Consider the following 22,767-nt stretch of genomic DNA (forward strand, 5'->3'; position numbering starts at 1 on the left):
ATAAGCTTAATAAACAAAAAAAACACCCACATTGGATTATTACTTTGAGAGAGGGAGAGGAGTAGTTAGGCAGATTGTGGATGGTAGGTGATGACGTGTATGAGGAATTCAAGCCTCTCTGTTTTTTTTTGGTTGTTGTTGTTAGCTATGATTTATGTGAGTTTTTATTTGCTTTTTGCAGTAATTCGTGCCTCTCTCATTTCTTTGATCACATTTTACTGTGATTTGTGTGGGTTTTTGTTTGAGGAAGAGAGACGAGAGAAATAAGAGTGATTAGAAAAAAAAAAAGTAATATTTTATTAGAATAGGAAGAGAAATAGATAATGAGATGTGTGGGTATTTAAAAGTGATTAAGTCAAATAGAAATAATAAATTCTTATGACAAATTACCTAATTGGTATAATGATATCGTTTTGATTGTGTGATGAGGAAAAAAAAGGGTCTTATTTAGTCTTGCAATATAAGATAGTACCTCAAGCTTCCTTGACCTGAAATGTTAGTCTTCATTGTACATACTAATCAACCATTAACTTGTTCGATGCACAAGAGAGTTAAGTGAAAATTGTTTATATATGTTACATTTTTTTTAGTAAATACTAATAAGTAGATCATCTAATCAGATAATTCGTAGAAAATAGCAAATTTAATTTAGTTAAAGAAGCTAAATCATGACTTAATCCAAATTTGTTTAGTATTGTGTTGTTTTAGTCCAACCATTCAGTTTTATTTGATTTCAATTGACAAGTTACTATTTAATACTCTAGATCTCAAAAGTAAAATGCTTAAAATAAATATCTTAACTAATGCACAAAACCCTCACTTTTATAAGTTTTGAGAAAGGTTATGATAGGGAAGGCAAACTACCTCCAAGAAAGGTCATGATAGGTAACTTACCCCAATATTAGAAAGACTAATTCTTGAATTCAAACTTGCAACTTGTTGCTTTTGATGGAATGCACTTGGTATCTTTTAATTTTATTAAAATTTAGGAAAGTAAATTTTAAAGGACAAAATTTCGCTACAAAAGGTTATAACCTTATTCAATATCTTCTTATTAGATGTGAATTTTGACAAATCCACTATTGGATTACATCTTCTTCTTATATCCTTCATGCTTGCAAAATTTCTAAAAAATTAAAAATCAATAGCAACGTCATCAATAAATTGTTTAAATTGCAAATTTTTGTAGTTTAAAATTATATATAAAATATATGCTTTTAAATCATATAGTAAATAATATTCGATTGACATAAATTTTGACATGTGTATTAAGAGTGTAAAGAATATGCAATTCAGCGGTTAGATTTTTAAAATATGTAGTAATGTTTGTTTTATTGAATAAGGTTATAGTTTTAAGTTACAACTAATTTTGTAGCTGCTAAACTTTGCCCATTTTTAAATTGAGGATATTGACCATCTTCTTCAATTTGGAGTTCATAGACTTCCTCACAAGTTGTTTTGATCTTAATAAATTTACAGGCGTAAACTCGAGACGTAATTGACATATAGGAAAGCATGGTAAACCATGTAAAAGTTTTGAAACATTTTCATTTTGCTATTTATTTTTCACTTATTTGTAATTTTTTAAAAGTCAAGACAACAAGTTTTAAATTGAGGATATTGGTCCCTTTTTTTGAATTCAGACTTCAGATGCCTCCTTTCAAGGTCTTTAATTTTAAGAAATTTATAGACGTAAAATTAAAAAAAAAAAAAAAAAAAACTTATTTATAGTTTTATTAAAAGTTAAGAAAACAACTTTTAAATAAAGAATATTGATTCTCTTCCTCACATGTTCTTTGATTTTAAGAAATTTACAGGTGTAAACTCGAGACCCGAAAAGTAACTGAACTATAGGAAAACAAGGTAAGGCAGGTAGAACGGTAGAAGTTTTGGAACATTTTAATAATTTTGGTATTTATTTTTTTTCTTATTTGTAAAAAGTGTTGAAACTTTTGTATTTTAGTATGCTACCTTTAGGGTAGTGATTAATAATCAATTTTAAAGAAGTTTTGATATCATTTTTATGGAAAATAAAAAAAGTTATCAAAACATTTATTACTTTTTTTTTTCCTATAAAAATTTTCTTTAAATGGATTGTTAACTAGTGCTCTAAGAGCATTTCCATTGACAATTGCAAATGAGAAATGTAGGGAAAAAGTACAATCAAGGTACAAAAAGGTGTTGGCAACCGAGCTTGTAAAATGTCAAAATTGCAAATTTTTTTGCAATTGTGCTACAGTGTCATTTTACATTTAGATGACATTATAGCACAATTGTAAAAAGTATAATATATTTTAATTGATAAAGTGGAAGAGAAATGGGGAGAAGAGAGAGGGAGAGTAGTATTGAAATATATTGTATTATTTTAGTGGGTAATATATTATTTTAATGAGTAAAATAGAAAAATAAAAATTGAGATGTTGAGTATATTATAAAATAATATAATATAATTGATAAAGTAATTTTTTAAGATGATAAGATAAAATAGGATACAATTTTTCATTTTGAATGGCCTAACAGCATTAGTTAGCATTTTCCTTTTAGTGTTTAAGATTTCTCAATGATCTTTAAAATTGAGAACAGACAGATAGGGAGATTCTTTTTTTAAGCTTTGGTAACAGTTTGTAGAGCAAATCCCATTGGTAGCATGGCTGATTGGCTCTAGCACAAAGCCAAGTGTTGGGCATTTAATTAACTCATGGTTAATTAACTCAACTCCTCCTTTAACCCATGGTTAAACCCATCTCTCTGCCTACACAATAGTTTAAGCTCTTTTTAACATTCTCCATTTCCACACTTCTTCCTATCCCATGTCTCTTCCTGTTTTGGTAAACCACTTTAGGTTACCAATATGCTACTACTTCGGCCACTTCCTCTACATTAATAACCAAATTCAGTGACACAAACACCTACCTTTTATTTTTGTTTCTGTTTACTCTGTCTCTGTGTCTCTCTCTCTCTCTCTCTTTTTTGTGTACATTGTTGACAAAAAACACAACTCAAATGAAGAGGTCTCCTGCTCCTTCCTGTTCTTCTTCTTCTTCATCTTCTTGTGTTGGTTCTGTCATTCCTCATCAATCAGAGAAGCCCAAAGCCAAGGCTAAAAGAGCCAAGAAAAATCACAACCCAGAGAAATGCCAGAATGGCAACTCATCAGCTGGCTCAGCTAGGAGAAGCTCAATTTACAGAGGAGTCACAAGGTGATCCTTCTCTCATTTCTCTCTTTTCAATGTTTTTCCTTAATGGGTTTTCATTTGCATGTATCATATTCCTCTTTTTACATCAAAAACACAGGCACAGATGGACTGGGAGATATGAAGCTCACCTCTGGGACAAGAGTTCCTGGAATAACATTCAGAACAAGAAAGGACGACAAGGTAATTTTGCTCTTTTTTTTTTATTTTATGAAAAATTATAATTATTATATAAATAATGAGAGAACCAAGGAGATCTGCAGTCTCTTTTTTTAATTAATTAATTATTATATTTTTTCACAATTTTTTTTTAAAATTTTAATGATTATAATTCTGGATTCTGAGTTCTGACTGTGTTTCTGTTCCTGTTAATCCGTGTCATTGCAACGTTCATTTGCACTTTTGCCGCTGTTTAGTTTATTTGGGTAAGTCTCTATTTTAATTCTCAATCCCTTTTCTTCTTTTAAATTTCAAATCTTTTGATTTTTTTAAAATATTATTTATGTGGTCATAAGGGTCTGTGTGTGTGTGTGTGTGTGTGTTTTTTATCTTTTTATTTTTTTAAATAATGTGGTGTGCAAAATGTAGTTACTAGTTAATTCATACTTGTGACAATGTGTAGGTGCATATGATAATGAGGAGGCTGCTGCCCATACTTATGACCTTGCTGCCCTTAAGTATTGGGGCCCTGGTACAACCTTGAATTTCCCGGTACATTTATTATTCTTTCTCTTAGATTTTCCACTGTTTGTACGTAATTCTCCTTTGGAAATTACCACTGATAATAAAATTTTGCCCCTTTCTTCTTAAATTTCATTTTCCCATAAATAATGCAGATAGAGACTTATACAAAGGAACTTGAAGAAATGCAAAAGGTTACCAAGGAAGAATACTTGGCCTCATTGCGTCGAAGGAGCTCTGGATTTTCTAGAGGAGTGTCTAAATATCGTGGGGTGGCGAGGTAGGAAAATTAAATGAAAAAACAATTTTAGTACTACTTAATATTTATTTCCTCAGTTTCACATTACTAAGTTATTGACTTAATTAAGTTACATTTTTTGAGGAATTGAAGGCTTTGTGAGGAAGTTATTGACTTAATGTTATTGTTGAATTTTGATAGGCATCACCATAATGGTCGTTGGGAAGCAAGAATTGGAAGAGTTTTTGGTAACAAATATCTGTACCTGGGAACTTACAGTAAGCTCTATCACTCTCTTTTTTTTCCTACTATTTTGATAGTGAAATTTGGACCTTAATATATGATTTGGTATCATAATTCTTAAGTAGTAATTTTAGTCAATTCCCTACTTGTCTGTCACATCCTAACGTGCAACAACCAAAAGTGTTTTTGCAACCAAAATTGCCCTCATAAATTTCAAGCCCCACCTCCATCTACCAAATTGCCAACTTCAACACTTCAATGCAAAGTATTTTCCCTCAAATCTCATTCAATTTAAAAAATTAATATCAATTTGTTAAGAAAATTTCAAGCACTATTCGATCTCTGAAATTATTTTCCAGAAAGAATTTTATTTTTTTTGGTCTTACTGGTGTCCAGCCTCATTCCCATTGAGAATATATATGGGGAATTGTGTAACACTAACTTTGTGCCGACTATCCCATCAAAAAAATAAAAACTTTGTACCGACTAATTGCCAATTACTAGATGTCAATTTCGCTATTTCATGGTAAATTTTTAGATGCCAATTTCAAACCCATAGCCATTCAATAGGCTGATGTGGGGCTTTGTGTTTTGCATCAATCCAAAAATTTATACTTTTTATTTTTTACATGTCAAACTAATTTTTAATAATTATTGTTAATAACTTATGTAGGTCTTCTTCTCACTTTTTTTTTTTTTTTAAAAAAAAAAAAAAAATTTCTTTAGCAGGTAGTGTGTATTTAGGATAGCTTATTTTCTTGACTAGTTCATCTTAAAAAGTTATAACAAGTCTAGGAATAAACATTATATATAAATTTTTATAGTTGTTGACATGCTTGTAGCGATTGATGCATAATAAAATCATGTAAATGGTAAGTTTAGGTGTAATTGGTGTTGTTCCAATTGCAAATTGTCAACTTAACAAGTTATGAAAGTGTTCTATTCTTAAAAATACTCTGAAAAATAAGTTGAATTGTAATTTTTACTTTTTAAAAAAAATGAGTTTTTAAAAGACTTTATCTAGTCAAAGACTTAAAAAATTAGGAATAAATCATCTGAGAAAGATGAGTTTTTAGAAGACTTTATCTAGTCAAACATAAATTAGGAATAAATAATTTGAGAAAAATTTATGTTCTTGACTTATTTATCCTAATAAGTTATAATTAGTCTAAGGATAAATACATTTTATAATTTTCTTTTCAAAACTTTTTGGCATGTTTTTTTGATTGATTAATCCATAATAAAAGCGGCAAAAATAGTAAGATCAAGTAAAAGTAATGTATCCTTATCATAAATTGTCAACTTAATGAGGCATGGAAAATGTTGCATCCTTAACAATATTCTAAAAAAGAAATTGATCTGTATTTTTTTTAAATGAGATTTTAAAATACCATACCCAGTCCAATTTTATTGTTTAAACTTTGTAGTGAAATTATTGAGAAAATGTTGTGCATCTAAATTTATTTGAAAACAATACGGTGAATAATAGTTCCTTAATTACTAAGCATAAATTGTGGGTTGTACTTTTTTTTGATGTGTGAGTTGTGCACATTGCATGGAGACTTAGCTGTAGTAGCACCTGTACTACATGCACCAGTTTCTAGTTCACCAAGAGAGCAAAACCAACCACTCGGTTTGACTCGATTGGCTCTCTCTCCCTCTCTCTCTGTGCGTGTAAATATGCACAAAAATGTGAAGGTCACAATTGCCAGCAGAGTGGCACGTGACTTCCCTGCTTGTCCTTGCTCATAAAGGGTTCAGTATTTTTTCAACACCTTTTTGATAGTGACAGGCACGAGGGCTCATGTGTTGGTGTACTTGGCAGAGAATGAATTCCCATTTTCTTAGATATGCCTGGCTATCCTATCATTTCACTATTTTTTTTTTCTTTTATCTAATTTTATGAAATTCAATTTCCAAACTTTTACTAGTAATTGATTTGACGTAGGGTTATTTTGATTACTCACCATCTTCGGTGGCTACTTATGTTTCTGAATGGGCAAGATTTAGACCCATTTATTTTTGGTCTAGAATTTATAGTCTACTTTATAGCTTAGGTATTTGTGTGCATCAAAAAGTTGGTTTCTCATTAATTAAGGCACAAAAGATGGGTAGCCGACAAATACTTGGTAGTACTAAAAAATCTGACAAACTTTTTTCTTCCAAACCAAAATAATTTCTATCTTATACTACATTTATTAATTTTGTACATAATCCATTATTGGGCTAGATTTCTAATAACCTTGTGTGTATTTTTTAAAAATATATGTGTAAAAAAGTATGTAATATTGTTTAAATACTAAAAACTTAAACAATAGTAATAGTAATAGACAAGCCCTATATTTTTCTTTTTATTTTCCCCAGTAATTACATTTTTAATATATATAAAATGGGAACCTTATTTTCATAAATTACAATGATTATGGGTGTGGTACAAGCTTATCAAAAATATGAGTTTGTTTGGTTGTATTGTTTAAATAATACAATATGATATTTTTACAATATTTTTCAACTTACATATATTTTCATAATATTTTACATGTATTTTCATAACACTTAAATATCGTTAAAACTTGAGAGGCATAAAGAGATAGGAATAGGATATGGACTCTAAATCGAGTCTCCATTTTGATTTGATACGCTGACAAATAAAGGTATATTTTTTCAACTAAAAAACACTGGAAGTCAATAATATAAAAACACGAAACTTGTTAAAACTATCATGGGACACGTGAGATTCGAATCCTAGCCATACTAATTAAAGTTATGTCTTATAATATTCTGTTTCATAAAAAGTTATCTCTTTGTTTAATTTATATAATTATGGCACTTTTGTTTTTTGCTTTTTGCTTTTGAAGACACACAGGAAGAGGCGGCAGCAGCTTATGATATGGCAGCAATAGAGTACAGAGGAGCAAATGCTGTGACTAATTTTGACATCAGTAATTATATTGATCGCATGAAGAAGAAAATCCCTGGCTTTAATGCCCAAAGTTCTACTGTATCAGATGCAGCACTTCCCAACAATTGTCACACTCAATCAAAAGTAGATGTGGACAATTGTCAACCTAAATCAAAAGTAGATGTGGAAGTAGAGCAGCAACAGCAACAAAAGCAAGAAAAACAAGAAGTAGTGGGATTAGAAGAACAGCTTCAATATAATATTAATGCACAGCTCCCTCCTTGCATGGACACAACTTCTACAATGGTGGGAATGGAGCCTTCTAGTGAGCAAGAAGAAGACCCTTGGAGCTTTTTGGACAATGTTCCTGACCTCCCCATTGAAAAGCCATGCGAGTTAAATGACCTGTTTGACCACACAGGGTTTGAGGATGACATTGATTTTATATTTGAAGCAGCAGCAGCAGCAGCAGCTGTGACACACCAAGATGTTGTTGATGTCAAAATGGATGGCATTTTGGATGATATTTCAGGTTTTGATGAGACTCTCAAGGTTGTTGGTGTGTCAAGGAGCTTGGACAATATGATTGGGCAGGAGAGGTTGTTGTCTTCTTCTTCTTCTTCTTCTTCATCTGCTATTTCTTCTCCATCTTCTTCTACTACAACCTCGGTTTCTTGTATCTATTCTGCTTGAACATTTTGTTCTTTGGGATTGTTGGGATTTGTTTTAATTTGTTGGTGGGATTTTGTTGTGGGTAGGTGGATTGGAAAGATTCTCAATGTCTTTGGCTTTTTCTTTCTTCTTTTACTCGTAGGTAAAAAAAAAAAATAGTTTTTTTTTTGGGATAAAAAATATGGGTAAACTAAAGAGGACACAATGTGGTGACTGCCAATGCCAATTAGATTTTTTTTTATCATCTTTAATCAATCAATTGGGGTTGGAACCGTTCTATTTTAATTTATTTTAATATAATTAAAAAAATAGTGTTCCAACTTTTATTGGATTATTTCACTTTCTATCTATAAGATACAATTTTTACTTATAACATACCTCGAAAATCATATATATCAATATAATAATGAATTGAATTTAAAATCTTTAAAATCATATATATCAATATAATAATGAATTGAATTTAAAATCTTTCAGTTTACGTCGTACCTCAAACTAATGAGTTTCTCGGTTATTAATCTTATAATGAATCCTAGTCAATTTTATTTTAATAGAATGTATATTGTTTTTGGGCTCCTAGTCCTAGCTAATAGAATAAATTAAGCTGGCAAGTTTTCTAATCGACCTAAAGCTTAACGAGGACACTGCCTCGCATAAAATGGCCTAGAACAATGGACTTGTAACTTTGTTAACCACACAAAAAAACCAATAGGTCATATCCACAGTCCTCCGGGCCCTCGGGATAAGGGAAGCAGTTGGAGGCTTGGGGGACAAGTCTGCTCAATTGATGCTGTGACATTTTCTTCTAGATCGGACATTTGTACATTATTCCTGAGCTAACCCAGATATGAGTTTCTTTTTGGGTTGTTTGTTTCAGATCTTTCTTTAAGCACTAGTAGTACTAGTACTGCAAATATTAGATTTTAAATCCTTTTCTTCTTTAACTAACCTTTAGATCAATAAAGTCCACATCTTCTTTAACTAACCTTGAGATTAATAAGGCATTATTTGATATTAACCCTCTCAAAGTCCCACCGCCCAATGGCATGTCAACTCTGTTCTACCCACACTACTGCAAATTGTGGGGTACCCCACACTACCAACAAGTCACGAGTGTGGTACAATTTTGAAAACAAATCTAAAACAAAGAGGATAGTAGACAATCCATTTTGTAAGAGTTATTAATTAACTCAAGTCCTTTACCCTAATGATGAACTTTTTTTTTTTGATGAAATATCATATTAATAGGATATGAGATTTTTCTTAGAGATTTCAAAGTAAATGCCTTGTTGGATAGCTAATTAGCAATTAACAATTAGCAAAGCACATAATGAGGAGCAATAGGTTCAAAAAAGCCCCCTTTAGGATGGAATTTGGCCATGCCATTAGTAGATGTGGCAAACGGATTGGGCCAAATCAATCGGGTCGAGTTGGGTTTGGGCTGACTCATAATGAAAAAAAAAAAAAAAAAAATGAAGACATGTATTTGCCACTTAATATGCATTTGGATTGCATTTCTCCATGCTATGTTTGTGTTTTCCTTTTTTTTATTATTTTTTATTTTTTATTTTATTGAGACCCGCGTTTCACGTGGGACACAGTACCGTTAGTGGGTCTAGTGCACGGGACCCACAACCTCTTTGACCAGCAAATATTTCACAAGAATGTGTCACACCAGTGGGTCCTGTGCACTGTTCACGAGACCCACAAACCTCATTTTTCAGTAATTTTTTTATTAAAAATGGGTCTCACGACACTATTCACATATTTAAAAATTATTTTACTACAATATTTTCAATTTTCAACAAAATAAGCGGTATCCAAACGGATCCTTAGTAAGCCTTATAACAAATTATTTGGTATGAAATGCATTAATTTTGATTCACCTATGTCAAGAAAGAGCTCATATCAGCAAATTAATACTTGTTCATTAATAATAAAATCCTACAAATCCAAGTATTATTAGCCAAAACAAAACATCACAAACACAAAACGGTTTAATCTACCATTTGAAAATCTAATTAAAACAATCACACATCTTCCATTTCCACACAATATTTAACATCCCAAAATAGAAAACAAAATTGCAAATGCCCTATTGGATAGTTAATTATGACAAAAAATAAAAGCAAATAAGAAATTTACAATCTTGATAGCCTATTTCATCAAGAGCTGTAAAAAATATATAAAAGACTAAGCTTACTGTCATTGCTCTGTCCGCAAAACTTGAAATGCAAAAGACTAAGCTTACCACCATTGCTCTATCCACCAAGCATCTACTGTCTAACCTCACTTCTTAAAATTCCTTTATGTATTGATTCCTTGTAAATGTCCCACAATTAAACCCTACTTTAAACCCCATTTCTTTCTCTTTTATAAATTTCCCATTCTCATACTGTAATTGTTTTTTGGTTTTTGTTGTTTGCAGCGTTAAATAGATTGTTTGTTGCATTAAGTTTGATTTGTTTCAATTTTGAGGTCACTACCAAGACAATGAGCTTCTATAGACTTCGCCATTCCTTGTTGCCATCTTCTCGCTTTAGAGTAAGCTCTCCTTTTTTGTTTTATTTTTAAATAATAATAATAAAAATAATGGCATTCCATTGGCATATAATTGTCAATTGAGTAAAGCCCGAAACAAACAAGTAAACTAGCTAGGTCTGAATTTTATTTAAAAAATAAAAATGGGTCAGATCACAGGCTAGCTGGATTGACCCAACCCGTCCCTAAAAAAATGTCAGATTATAGGTCAATCAGTTTTTACTTTAAGTAAAAAAAAAAATCAGGTTTGGATTGAATTATTGAGTCCTAGTCCAATTCTGTCATGTCTAACCATTAGGTAAGAAGCTCTTCTCGCATCAACCAATCATCTAAAAAATGCGTAAAAAAAGGATTTTACACTTGATAGGAGCATAAAATTATGGTTCTACATGCATAAAATTGACTTAGTAAAACACATTTTTGGTTTGGCACACGTTTTGAGATAGTTATGAAATTCTAAAAACGTTTCATTTAAACCTTCTACCACAATTTTTGTTGGTAGTTAGATCGTTTAAATAATTTTTAGTACAAACTTTGAGATTGAATTGAAATTTACTCAAATTTCTGAGGTTAAATAAAATTATTCAGCCAAGGTCTTGTAACTCAACTATTGGCACCTTTTGATGTGTCAATTACATCCAATATTGAAATCCCTCCTTCACCATTATAATTATCGAATTATTAAAATATATATGCACGCATGCACACACACATACTAACCTCATTGCATGCGTGAGTGTTTGTGATGAGGGTTTTTTTTTTTTTTTTTTTTTTTTTTTTGGCTTTAGTATCATAATTTTCAATTTATTCCAATTCAAAGTTTAGGCATTTCTCCAATAATATTTGTATTCGTGAATTACTGATACAGTCGGAGTGTCGTGAGCCTAGCACCAAAAAAGAACACACCAAAAAAGAACACAAAAATAGTATTGAAATCATATGTGTAGGGTTGAGGGGTCCAAGAATGTATGTTGGGCCTTAGGTCTTGTCTGAGGACGCTTAGTGATCCAAGAACAGATAAACAGTAATGAAGATGTGAGACTCAGAACTCCATGAGCAAGTTACGAATGGGAAGGCTGGGGAAGGTAGGCCGAGGAGGAGTATCTCCTCAACTAAACGAAGCAGAGGCCAGAAAGTTTGTTTTGTCATCCAGAGTAACGTTCCAGGAAATTCTATTGATAAGAATATACATTATGAACGTACCAGACAAATGGGAGTTGAGAAATATCTAAGGGAAAGTTGTTATCACCACATTGAATGCTCTGCAGCTAACTCTCTGATCGCATTAATGAAGAAGTGATATTTGAACAGTAGTTTTCAACCTTATAGCTACACTCTAGAGACTTTAGCAAGATGCTAATGTGATAGGGATTAACACCAATAATTTAATCTATATATGGAGGACAGAGATGAAAGGGGAAAGATAGTATAAAATAGAAAGGAGGCCCTGAGAGAAAGGGATCGGAAAATTGAGAAAGAAATATTGTAGCAATAAGAACTGTACTTGTAATCAACTTCAAGAAATATGTATAGAAACTGATCTCCTCGAACTGTACCGAGGACTATTTTCTTTAGAGAAAACCAGTTTACATATCTTTACCTTATTGTCATTTGGATCCATTATAATTGCTACCCAACTCATCTATCTATCTATCTCTCTCTCTCTCTCTCTCTCTCTCTCTCTCTATATATATATATATAACCGAAACCTTTGGAGCTCCCACAATTTTCCACGTCACCACTATTTTCTTTTTCTTTTTATTTGCCACATCATTTTTATTTTTTTGCTCCAATTCCAATTAGAACACATCTTTATTTCTCTCTTTACGTAACCTTTCTTTGCCAAAAGGCCCAAAACCCACACTTCATCATTGACACAAATAAAGCTGCCTCCATAAACCCTAAACCTTCAACAACACTGAACGTTGTAGCCAACGTCTCCCTCTGCCTCCAAGAAAACATTTATCCATATTGGGTTTTCAAGTCACGTAGCTACAGAGCTTACAGTCAAGTTGCTAAGGATCCTATTGTAGTGACAGGAGAGAGTGCAAAAGAATAAACAACTAGGAAGAAAGAAGAAGTTGAGAGAGAATTGGAGGCTAGAAGATCAGCCGAAAGAAAGGTATGTGTGTACAAAAATTATATCTTTACTATTGCATAGACCTTCAATTATATGACTTTTTGAACATGAAATTCTACATGTTTACCTTCACAGCTTCACAACACTAAATTGATGTTTGTAAAAGTAGATCACTAATTTAAAGTAGCCACAAGACAATATACATTTATTTAGAATTGCCAAAGACTAAGGTAGTATTAACTGTATAGATGCATAATATGGATTATGAAAACATGTAGCATGGTAAGAGGAGTCTTGGCAATAATTTAGATTGAATTTAGTAGCAGTAGCCAAAATTAGGCTACAGTTAATTTCTGAAGCATTCATTGGTTTGTTGTAGTTCACCCTTCAATATTGTACAAATAAACATTCTCTTTGTTTGTGTTCGTGACTAATCTGACGTTAGAGACTTTTAATTTGAACTATTTTTCCTTTGTTATTTCTGCTCTATATTTATTCTTCAAACATATTTATTCCTTTGTTATATTTTGCTCTATGGGTATTTATCGTAAAATATAGGTTATGCACTTTTTTATTTAGTCAAAAATTTGTATTTTGTTATTGTGATTTTCATGTTTTGATACTTTTGTTGTAAGTGAATGGACAAGTGCTTACATTGCGAGTGTCCTAGCCAACGTATTCAAATAATTTTTATTTCTTTGGTTACATCTTTCGTAGTTTATGAATTATGTTTGTTTTAATTATTCGAATTAAGCTCTTCTTAATTGGAGGCTTGGACTGACTAAACTTATTGGGAATTTCTATTGAGACCTTGCATTGAAGATAAGAACATTGGCCTGATCCCTTTGTGACATTCAAGGTTTGGTCTTATCAAAATGAAAATTTTTCTAAGCAAGGTATGCTTTAGTTTCCCCACCTATCAACTAAAATCCAATTAAATTTAATTTAGTCTTTTACTATCTTTGATGTTAGGGTGTGCTATCAATTAGGGGTTTCATTGTACATTTTTTTTTTTTTTTTTTTTGCAAAATTATTAATGTACCTTCAAGCAAATTAAATATATATGATTATTATTGAATTATCCCGTGCATCACACAGGTAAGCGACTAGTTATAGCCTAATTTTCTAACCCACTCTCTACAAATTCATTGTATTGGGCTCTTTGGATCTAGATCTTTTTAACTTTTGGGCCTCAGACTCAAATCCAGTCCATACAATATATTTGTGGGAGAATGTGTTCATTACAAAAGAGCTACAAACTTGTCTAATCAGCAACAAGCCACTGTTTGCAGTGAAAAACCAAATTAAAACTTACTGACCCAGTAAGCATAGCGTGCCATGTTGACTGTGTTGTTTCATTGCCTAGAGACGGGTGGATCGTTGGGTGCCTAGTAACATTAATCTTGATTGTATCCATAGGTGGAATTTTGATAATTACCCACAGTACCTCTATATTTTGAAACTCAAATAGAAACACCACTACTTTTATTTCAAATCATCTTACATCAATTAAGAAAGCAAATTTTGTAATTTTCTTGTTCTCAAAATTTAATGTAGATGCAGATAGTAAACCTTCTAATAAATGATCCAATATATTCTTCTCTTGATAGACTTTCCATTTCTTTCAATTCTTTCTAAAACAAGTCAACACAAAAATAGCAATTAAAAAAATTACCAGAATATATCAATGCTGCTAGGTCATTTGCATGCGTGGTTAGTTATGCATCACCATAAACATCCGAAAATTCAGCAATGCTAGAGAGTGAGAACAATAATATAGCATCTAAATTGAAAACTTTACAAATTATTATAATTGGAAAAAAGAAAAAAGCCCATTGCACTACTCCGTCACCACAAACATTACGCTAAACTTCACCGGTGGTGAGACCTATGATATCAAAAACATTTATAAAAGGGGAAAAAAAAAAAAAAAGATATACTATCAGCCAAAACTTTGTTTTCCTAAACAAGTAATATTCGTAAGTATTTGTGAAGACAGAGTGTTGAAACTAAAAAAATACTTTATAAAAAAGTGTCATAGGTATTGTATTTACACGGCAACTATGGACTAAACATTAGGATAGGTGAAAAGGTCATGCATGGTCATCTACAAAAAGTTGACTAGCCTATACTAAGAAAAAATAAAAATAAAAGCCACGTGAGTGGTCTGTTGCCTACTATCTATGAAAAGGAAAAGATAAAAACAAAACAAGTAAAACAAAAAAAAAAAAAAAAAAAAAAAAAAAAAAAAAAAGTGAAATGGGAAATGGCACAAGCAGAAAACAAGGAAAGTGAGCTCGAAAAGTTGAGAAGTGGAGATGTCACAAGCGGAAAAGAAGGAATTTAAAGTGGGACGGAATGGATAAAAAGAGCAAAAAGCTGAATAGTAGGCATGGCTGAACACAAAATTAGTAGTTGTGGAGAGAAAAACTGATGCAAACTGCTCCATGAGCTGATCGGTTGAGAGGAAAATAAGGGAATAGTTTCTTTGGAATTTCTCTATAAATAGAGAGAGTCACGCACAAGGAACAAAAAAAAAAAAAAAAAGCAGGAAAAAAGAAAAACAAAGGTAGAGACACAAAAAGAGAGCAAGTACACACACATAGCAAAGACATAGAGAGAAGAAAAAGAGAGGCATGGACAGAGAGAGCAACATCAAACAGAGGAGGATTACGCAACATAGGTTTGTATATGTGATTTCATCCGTCCATTTCTTCTCTCTCTCTCTCTCTCTCTCTCTCAAATAATTTTTGTTTGGTAAAACAAATAGGGTTGAGTTTCATGAGAAGTTCCTAACTCCATTCACGAAACTTTATACAAAAGTCCCTGACTCTTAAATCCTATTTGAACATTACCAAATAAAAATTCTCTCATTACCAAAATCTTTCTCTCACCCTTCTTCAAATAATTTTTGTTTGGTAAAACAAATAGGGTTGGGTTTCATGAGGAGTTCCTAACTTCATGCATGAGGAGTTCCTAACTTCATGCATGAAGTTTTATACAAGAGTCCTTGAATCTTGTCGGGTGCAAAAAAATTTTCCTTCCAACAAATGAGATTTATATTGGGTTGGAGGTCTAAACCGAAACTCGTTGATGGGCTTTGATTCACGGCCCAAAGGCTATTGATGAAGATCCAAGAAATCCACCATATTTTATGCCTTGGGCTTAGGTTGGAACTGACAATAGTGGCCCATGAACAGTCCCTACAGCGGACATGTCAGCACGGTTAAAAAACATACTGTAAGAAATAATCCAGTAGTAAAGTGTTTCTGCAAAAAACAGCTCAGCGGTAAGGTGTTCCTGCAGAAAATAGCCCAGCAATAAAGTAAAACAAAACAGGATAGATCTCCAACTGTTAGTTATTTCACAGACTAAGGGAAATATCTATGTTTTCAGACTCATTATCCGTTAGCTTAGGAGAGGAGTCTTCTAATACAACAATATGAGAGAAAAACTCTATAGTAACAGTTACATCATAACCATTGATGGTAAATGAATAAGTAAATATCATGGGTTCCATAATAACAAATAGTGGAGAAAACTTAGTGTGAGATGAAGGGAGAAAGAGAGATCTCAGCTAGCACAGCAAGATCATTATGGTGCTATAGCATGCTCGTGAATATAGTGTATGTAGTGGGTAGAGAAAGTCATTTGTGAATAGTATAAGTAATGAGTGAGAGTGTATAGCAAGGCTGCTGGAGCTTTCTGCTAGGAGTAGATAAGTATTTATGAGTAGAGCTATGAGAAGTATTTTTGAGTTAGGAGCTGGGAAACTTAGTTTCTAGGCTTGAAACTAAGAACTTAGAGAAAGCTTAAGCAGAGAGGTTAAAGAAGAATCTTTTTTGGTGTATGTCTTAGTATGTTGTTGAAGCATTAATGGAGAGTTCCATTTATATCAAGGCTTTTAGGGGGTGATTAGCAAATAATCTTTGCTAAATCTTTCTCAATTTACAGAAAATCCTTAGAGAATCGTTCTTAGGATTTTAGCTAAGAGTAGTAAGTTCAACTTTCATCAGGTTCTTGTTGTTTTGGGTAATAACAGTTGGGATTTTGGCTTAGCATTGAATGCTGATTAGCCTTGGCTGATGGGATTAGAACATGTTTTTAGGCTAATGATCTTGGTTGTGCTGCAACTAGAATCAGAACTCCCTAGGACAGATTGGACCACCCCAAGCTAGGTGTCAACCTTGGAGCCCTTGCTGAGAACTCTGCTGAGATCTTTTTGGTGCCCTCCAAACCACATTTCCCTAAGTTTCCCCATTTGGGGTTCATGTGTTTGGTCCATGAACCAGAAAATACATATTTTTAGTATGAAAATGAACTAATTCCATGTTGTTTCAAGAGCTTTAATGGCCTGATAATGGCTGCTCTTGATTTTGACCAGTTGGGTTGGAGAGGAAGGAAGGGACAGCTGGCTGAAGCTTTTTAGCTTTCTGTCACATCCATCTCAGCTTTATGTCACATAATGAATGATGGGATTTCAGCTTGTGAAAGAAGGATTCAATCCTTGAGGGACATGTGTCCTCTTTTGATTTGATTTAAACAAGTTGGGACTTGATAGGAAAGGCTCCAGCTGTTTGTGCTGAGATTTTGGCTAGTTACTTTACGTAAGCTTTCAGCCACTGGATTCTATGTGTGGGCTGGGTTGGTCCAACTGGGCTTTGTAGTCAAGCTTCCTTTGAGCTTGGTCATCCCTACAAAAATGAATGGTTTTGCCATGGGTAACATACGTGGGCTTTTGTAGTTAGTTGATTAGGAAAAATAGGCATTCTTCCCATGAAATTTTGTGAAAGACATATTTTTTGAGAGATGCATATTTATATTTCCCATGAGTGTGGGATTTGGTATGTGTAGAAACAAGTGTCAAAATAATACTCGCATTTTGTAAATATGTGCCAAAATAGTACTTGGGTTTTGAGTGTAAAGTAATTGTTTTTGCCAAAATATTATTTTGGGCTTTGTAAAATAATTGCCAAAATAGATTTGGGCTTTGTAAAATGAGTGCCGAATGTTAATGTTTGGGCTTTGTAAAATAGATGCCAAATTAGCATTTGGGTTTTATGAAAATAGTGTCAAATTATCATTTGGGCTTTATAAAAATAGTGCCAAATTAGCATTTGGGTTTTGTAAGATTTTGCAAAAACATTGCCGTGTAGCAACAGGTTTAGTAGAGATGCCGCGTCGTAGCGGGTTTTGTAAATGGTGTTGGATCGTACTGGGCTTTAGAGGTGCCGGATCGTATCAGGCTTTAGAGGTGCTAGATCATACCGGGCTTTAGAGTTGCCAAATCGTACTCGACTTTAGAGTTGCTGGATCGTACCGGGCTTAGAGATGCCAGATCGTACTGGGCTTTAGAGTTTTCGGATCATACCGAGTTTTAGAGTTGCTAGATCATACTGGGCTTAGTAAATGGTATTGTTGGGCCCTTTTTGGCTTCGCCCACAAGTAAAATGATTTTGGGATTTTTATGGAGATAGTGTAATTTTGTGGCCCAATTTTGGTAGTAACATGGTGAGTATTTTTTGTGGGATATAATGAGTAATATTTGTGAGAGGACTCAAGGTAATTTATGGGGCTTTATATAGGAAATATTTGTGAGAGCCCAATATCATGGAGAATATTTGAGTAATATGTGGGAAATATTTATGTGGGCTTAGAATAATTTATGGGCTTGTGTGGGTATCTTTTGGTAGTGAGCTAATGAAATTAAGGCCCAAAAATTTGTACCTCAACAACTCTTAAATCCTATTTGAACATTACTAAATAAAAATTCTTTCACTACTAAACTAATTGGAGTTCTTGACTCTACCCCACTAATTGGAGTCCTTGACTCTACCCCATTATTGGAGTCCTTGACTCTAACCCATCGACTCTACCCCATAATTGGAGTCCTTGACCTACCCCATAAATGGAGTCCTTGACTCTACCCCATCAATGGAGTCCTACCCTATTATTGGGGTCCTTGACTCTACCCCATTATTGGAGTCCTTGACTTTACCATTTTAATGGAGTCCTCAACTCCCTTGAATAAAATGAGAATTCTGATTCCTTCAAATTCTAATATGACTAATTCTTTGGAATTCGTAATCTCTTAATCAAGATTGGAATTAATAATTCTCAAAATAAAATGACCAAAAAAAATTTATCTAAGGAAATTTTCTAATTCCCAATGTTCATAAAAAAAAAAAAAAAAATTACTTCAAAGGAGTTTTCTTTCCCTTAATTAAAATTGGAAATCTCAATCAAAATATCATTAAAATTTCTACAAAGAAGCATATGAAAGAATGAGAAAATTACTTGGAACTTTAACTTCTCAAAAAGAGAATCCTTGATTCAATTTCCATGGTCTTTGACTTATCATTGAGATTAAAACCAATTATTTCACCCAAAAGTAAAATTAAGTCGATGCTTAATTAAATACAAAGTATTTGACTTAAATGTCCATCATTTAAATTGGGCAAAATCAATTTGAGGATTTTGAATCTAAAACCTCAAATTAAGAACTACGAAATGGCTTGATCCCCGCCAAGGATACGTAGGCAACCTAAATAAATTAGGTGCAGCTACAAATAAATAAAAAAACACATATCCCCTTAAAAAATTAAAAAAAAAGAAAAAGAAAAAGAAAAAAAAGCTCATGTATAATGACGATGTGGTTGGAATCAAAAGGTCTTCCCTTGAAACAAGGAATTGTAATTAAGAAATACATTATCTTAAATGAGCACTACTCACATCAATAAAATTCATACGCTAAAAGGCCTATGAGTGAAATTATGTTTGACGAATTTGACAATGTTTGTTAAACATAATTAACAATGTTTGTTAAACATAATTTGACGACGTTTGTTAAACATAAGTTGACAACGTTTGTTAAACATAATCTAACAATTATTGTTAAACATTGGTTGGTTAACAATTTTTGTCAACAGAGAGAGAAAAAAAACCTTACATAGATTAGAATAGAAATTGGAGAATGCACTTCAATTTGGGTGTGGAGTCATATGGGATTATAATACATAGAATAGAGAGATATGAGAGTATCAGATGTGAGAGTTTTTATGAGAGTATCGAGGGGGAAATTGATGCCTCTATCTAAGATGTTGGGAAGCCAAGCCGAAACTCGACTATGGGCTCTTGAGATGGTACCCAAAGGCTTTCGGTGTGATGATAAAGCCTATCCAAGCAAGAAACTAAGGCTGCACTTGACAAAACAGCAACAAAAAGCCCAATGAAAAACACGTTACAATATTTAATTAGTACATTAGTAGTCCTAGTTTGATAGTTCGAGTGAAATAAAATCTCTAGTGGTAAGGGTAAAATTACACTTAGTCCAGAAAAAACAGATTTAAATAGTCTAATGGTCAATGATTAAATAAATTTAGAAATGTATTAACTCCTGAGGGTCCTTGCATGTCTTGGTCAGGGGAGTTCATTGTACTTTCAGCCATCATTACATCAATGTGAGGGAAAAGTTTGATTGTTACAAATACATTATATCCTTCAACCGTAAAATAAAAAGTAAAAATTAAAGGTTCTATGGAAAGAGAGAAATGATTAATTGGCATGGTGTGAAGGGAGAGAGGGATCCCAACTCAATGTAGCAAGTATTAAACTAAGATTTTGGTGGGTGTGTGTTCATAAGGCATGAATGAGACAATATGGGCTGTTTTAGTGAGTGAGATGAGATTAACCCTGAGATTAAGGCTTTTTGTGAGTAGTGGGAGGCATTTATGAGCTGTGTTTGTGTGAAAGAGAGGAAAGAATGTCTGAGGTTAGATGAACGTGGGCTGAAAGAGATGAGTAGTGAGCTTAAAGAGAGCTAAACTACAAGCAAAATGGCAAATAGACCAGGGGTTTCAGAGGGAGTAGTTGTCTTTATGGGCTGAGATGCTTATCTTTTTATAATGGAGATTTAGGGAAGCATTAATTAACATGAGTCCAAAAAACGTAGGGTTAATCAGAGGTGGAGAACCAGGGTTAATCTTCCTAGGATTTTTGGTCAGAAGTAGAAGGTTTGCTTTATGGACTGCTTTGCTTCTTTGGGTAATGATGGGATTTTGCATTAAATGTTAGGATTTCTGGGGCTTAGCTTAATCAATGTGATTGGGGCGTGTATCAAGAGCAAATCCTAAAGCTGCAACTAAGATTTAGACCCTCAAGAAGTAAGATTCAACACCCCAAGTCAAGTGTCAAGTTCTAAGCCTGCTTCAAGGGGTTCTGCTGGAGGTTCCTTTATGCCCTCCAAACCACATGTTCCCAATTTTTTCCCCTTTTGGATTCATGGGCTTAACACATGAGTCACGTCTTGAACATTTTTAACATTTATAGCATCGATTTGCTGGAGTTTAAATAATTTGGTTTCAGCTCTCCTTCCGCTAGAGGTGCAGTCTTGAAAAAAGATGATGGAGTTTCATCACCCTTTAGATTTCAGCTAATATTACAAGCCTTGGGTACTGTTCACGTCAGGTAGAGAGTGACCAAAAGTCGATGGGACGACCTCTAGTTCATCTTTAAGGACTTGGTTCTCTTGTTGTACTTTGGTCAAGGATGAACAAGGGCTGTTTTGCCTACTTTCAGTCATCTGCTTCTTGCTGGGATCTCTTAGATTGGGCCCGTTCACTTGGGCTGGTTCCTTTGGGTCGAGTTGTGTGTATCCTACAAAATCAACAACACATGTTGCCATGGGCTTTCCTCCCTCATGGACTTTTATTAGTAAATATTCTTTGGGTTTTTATAGATACTTGCAATGGGTCTTTTGGGCAATTAAGTGTAATGTTTGAAACAATATGACAAGTTTTCAAAGTACCTTAAAAAATAACCTTTACTATGATGGATTCCATATCATAAATAATGTTCATGGCTTCTAATAGTTGCACCATAATTTAAATGATAAGCTTGTGGGATCGAGCATTTTCTATGAGCGTTGGAGATATATATTATGGATGTTGTGATGCAAGTGATGACCATGTGTTTTATGGGTTATAATGTGAGAACATATTCTTCAAGATAACTCCCTGTGAGCTTTTATAAAACAATTGCCATGGTTTTTTGCCATAGTAATACTTAAGCAATAATTATGTCATGATACTTTTCTCTTTGCCAAGCGTTAATATTCTCTGGTTTTTTGATAAAATAGTGCCAATGAAAAAATGAGCTTTGGATATTGCCAATGAAGATTGGGCTTTTAATATTGCCAATGAAGATTGGGCTTTTGATATTACCAGCGGGAACTGGGCTTTTGATGTTGCTAATGAAAATTGGGTTTTGATGTTGCCAATAAAAATTGGGCTTTGATGTTGCCAATAAAAATTGGGCTTCAAATATTGCCAATGAGGATTGGGCTTTTGGATAAATAAATTACCATGGGTTTAAACCATGGGCTTCGATTATGGACTTGATTTCTATTGATAAAGTTGTTTTGTCATGGATTTGAATCGTGGGCTTTTCAAACCTTGCCAAGCATAAGTATTCTTGGTCTTTTAGAAAAGATTAAATTTTATCTCACTTTATTAAATAATTCGGGTTTTTATGAGAAAGTATTGAGTCCTATAGCGTAGCCCAATTTTTGTGGTAGAAAGGAGAATGGTTGTGGGCTAGCATAGTGATAGCTGGAAAAGATATTTAAGCATATCCAATAATACATTTGAAAGGAAAATAAATAGGTGTTATTTAAATAACATTAGGTGTAAAGAAAAGTACTTCAACAGAGAGATATAAGAGTATCGAATGTGAGAGTTTTTATTTAAGACAATGATTCAATCAAATTGTGGTGGTTATGTTTTTTGAACGTGGAGTTCTTCACAAAATTGAATTGATTTTAAAATTTGAATTTAAAAAAAGAATAAAAAAAGGAAGGACTGGTGGGGAGGAAGAAACAAATAAGTCTAGTTAAAATTAAAAAAATAAAAATAAATAAGGAAAGAAGAGGTGAACGTGGGAATGACTTTTATGGGATTGTATGAAAAAGAAAAAAAAGAAAAAAAATAATAGAATTAAGATTTGTTTGGTTGGGAGGATGGAAAAGTGGGAGGATAAAAAATATTTTATTTTTCCTCGTTTGTGTTTGCTTGGAAAAGTGGAAGAATGGAGAGATGGAAAACTTTTTGGGTTTGGTTGAGAAGAAAAAAAATAAGAAAATAAAAAGTGTGATTTGTATAAATTTACTGTCATGCTCCAATTAGATAAAAAAAAGGGTCAAGAATTACATTTTTATTAG

General features: G+C 33.0%; 1 protein-coding gene across 1 annotated transcript; it reads left to right on the forward strand.

The window, feature by feature from the left end:
• Positions 1-2,775: 2,775 nt before the first annotated feature.
• Positions 2,776-8,215, forward strand: LOC115983393 (ethylene-responsive transcription factor WRI1). The gene is made up of 7 exons (XM_031106067.1): positions 2,776-3,200; positions 3,295-3,377; positions 3,611-3,619; positions 3,817-3,905; positions 4,031-4,155; positions 4,315-4,391; positions 7,215-8,215. Exons 1-7 carry the CDS (start codon positions 3,004-3,006, stop codon positions 7,949-7,951), a joined length of 1,317 nt encoding a protein of 438 aa, XP_030961927.1. The 5' UTR covers positions 2,776-3,003; the 3' UTR covers positions 7,952-8,215.
• Positions 8,216-22,767: the final 14,552 nt, after the last annotated feature.

Source organism: Quercus lobata, chromosome 4 (assembly GCF_001633185.2).
Source record: "Quercus lobata isolate SW786 chromosome 4, ValleyOak3.0 Primary Assembly, whole genome shotgun sequence".
NCBI classification, from domain to species: Eukaryota; Viridiplantae; Streptophyta; class Magnoliopsida; order Fagales; family Fagaceae; genus Quercus; species Quercus lobata.

Bases quoted from the DNA above. Each gene is read 5' to 3' on its own strand.
- LOC115983393 (XM_031106067.1), top strand. From the start codon at position 3,004: ATGAAGAGGTCTCCTGCTCCTTCCTGTTCTTCTTCTTCTTCATCTTCT. The intron at 3,906-4,030 runs GTACATTTATTA...TAAATAATGCAG, and splicing joins GTACAACCTTGAATTTCCCG to ATAGAGACTTATACAAAGGA. The intron at 4,392-7,214 runs GTAAGCTCTATC...TTGCTTTTGAAG, and splicing joins TCTGTACCTGGGAACTTACA to ACACACAGGAAGAGGCGGCA.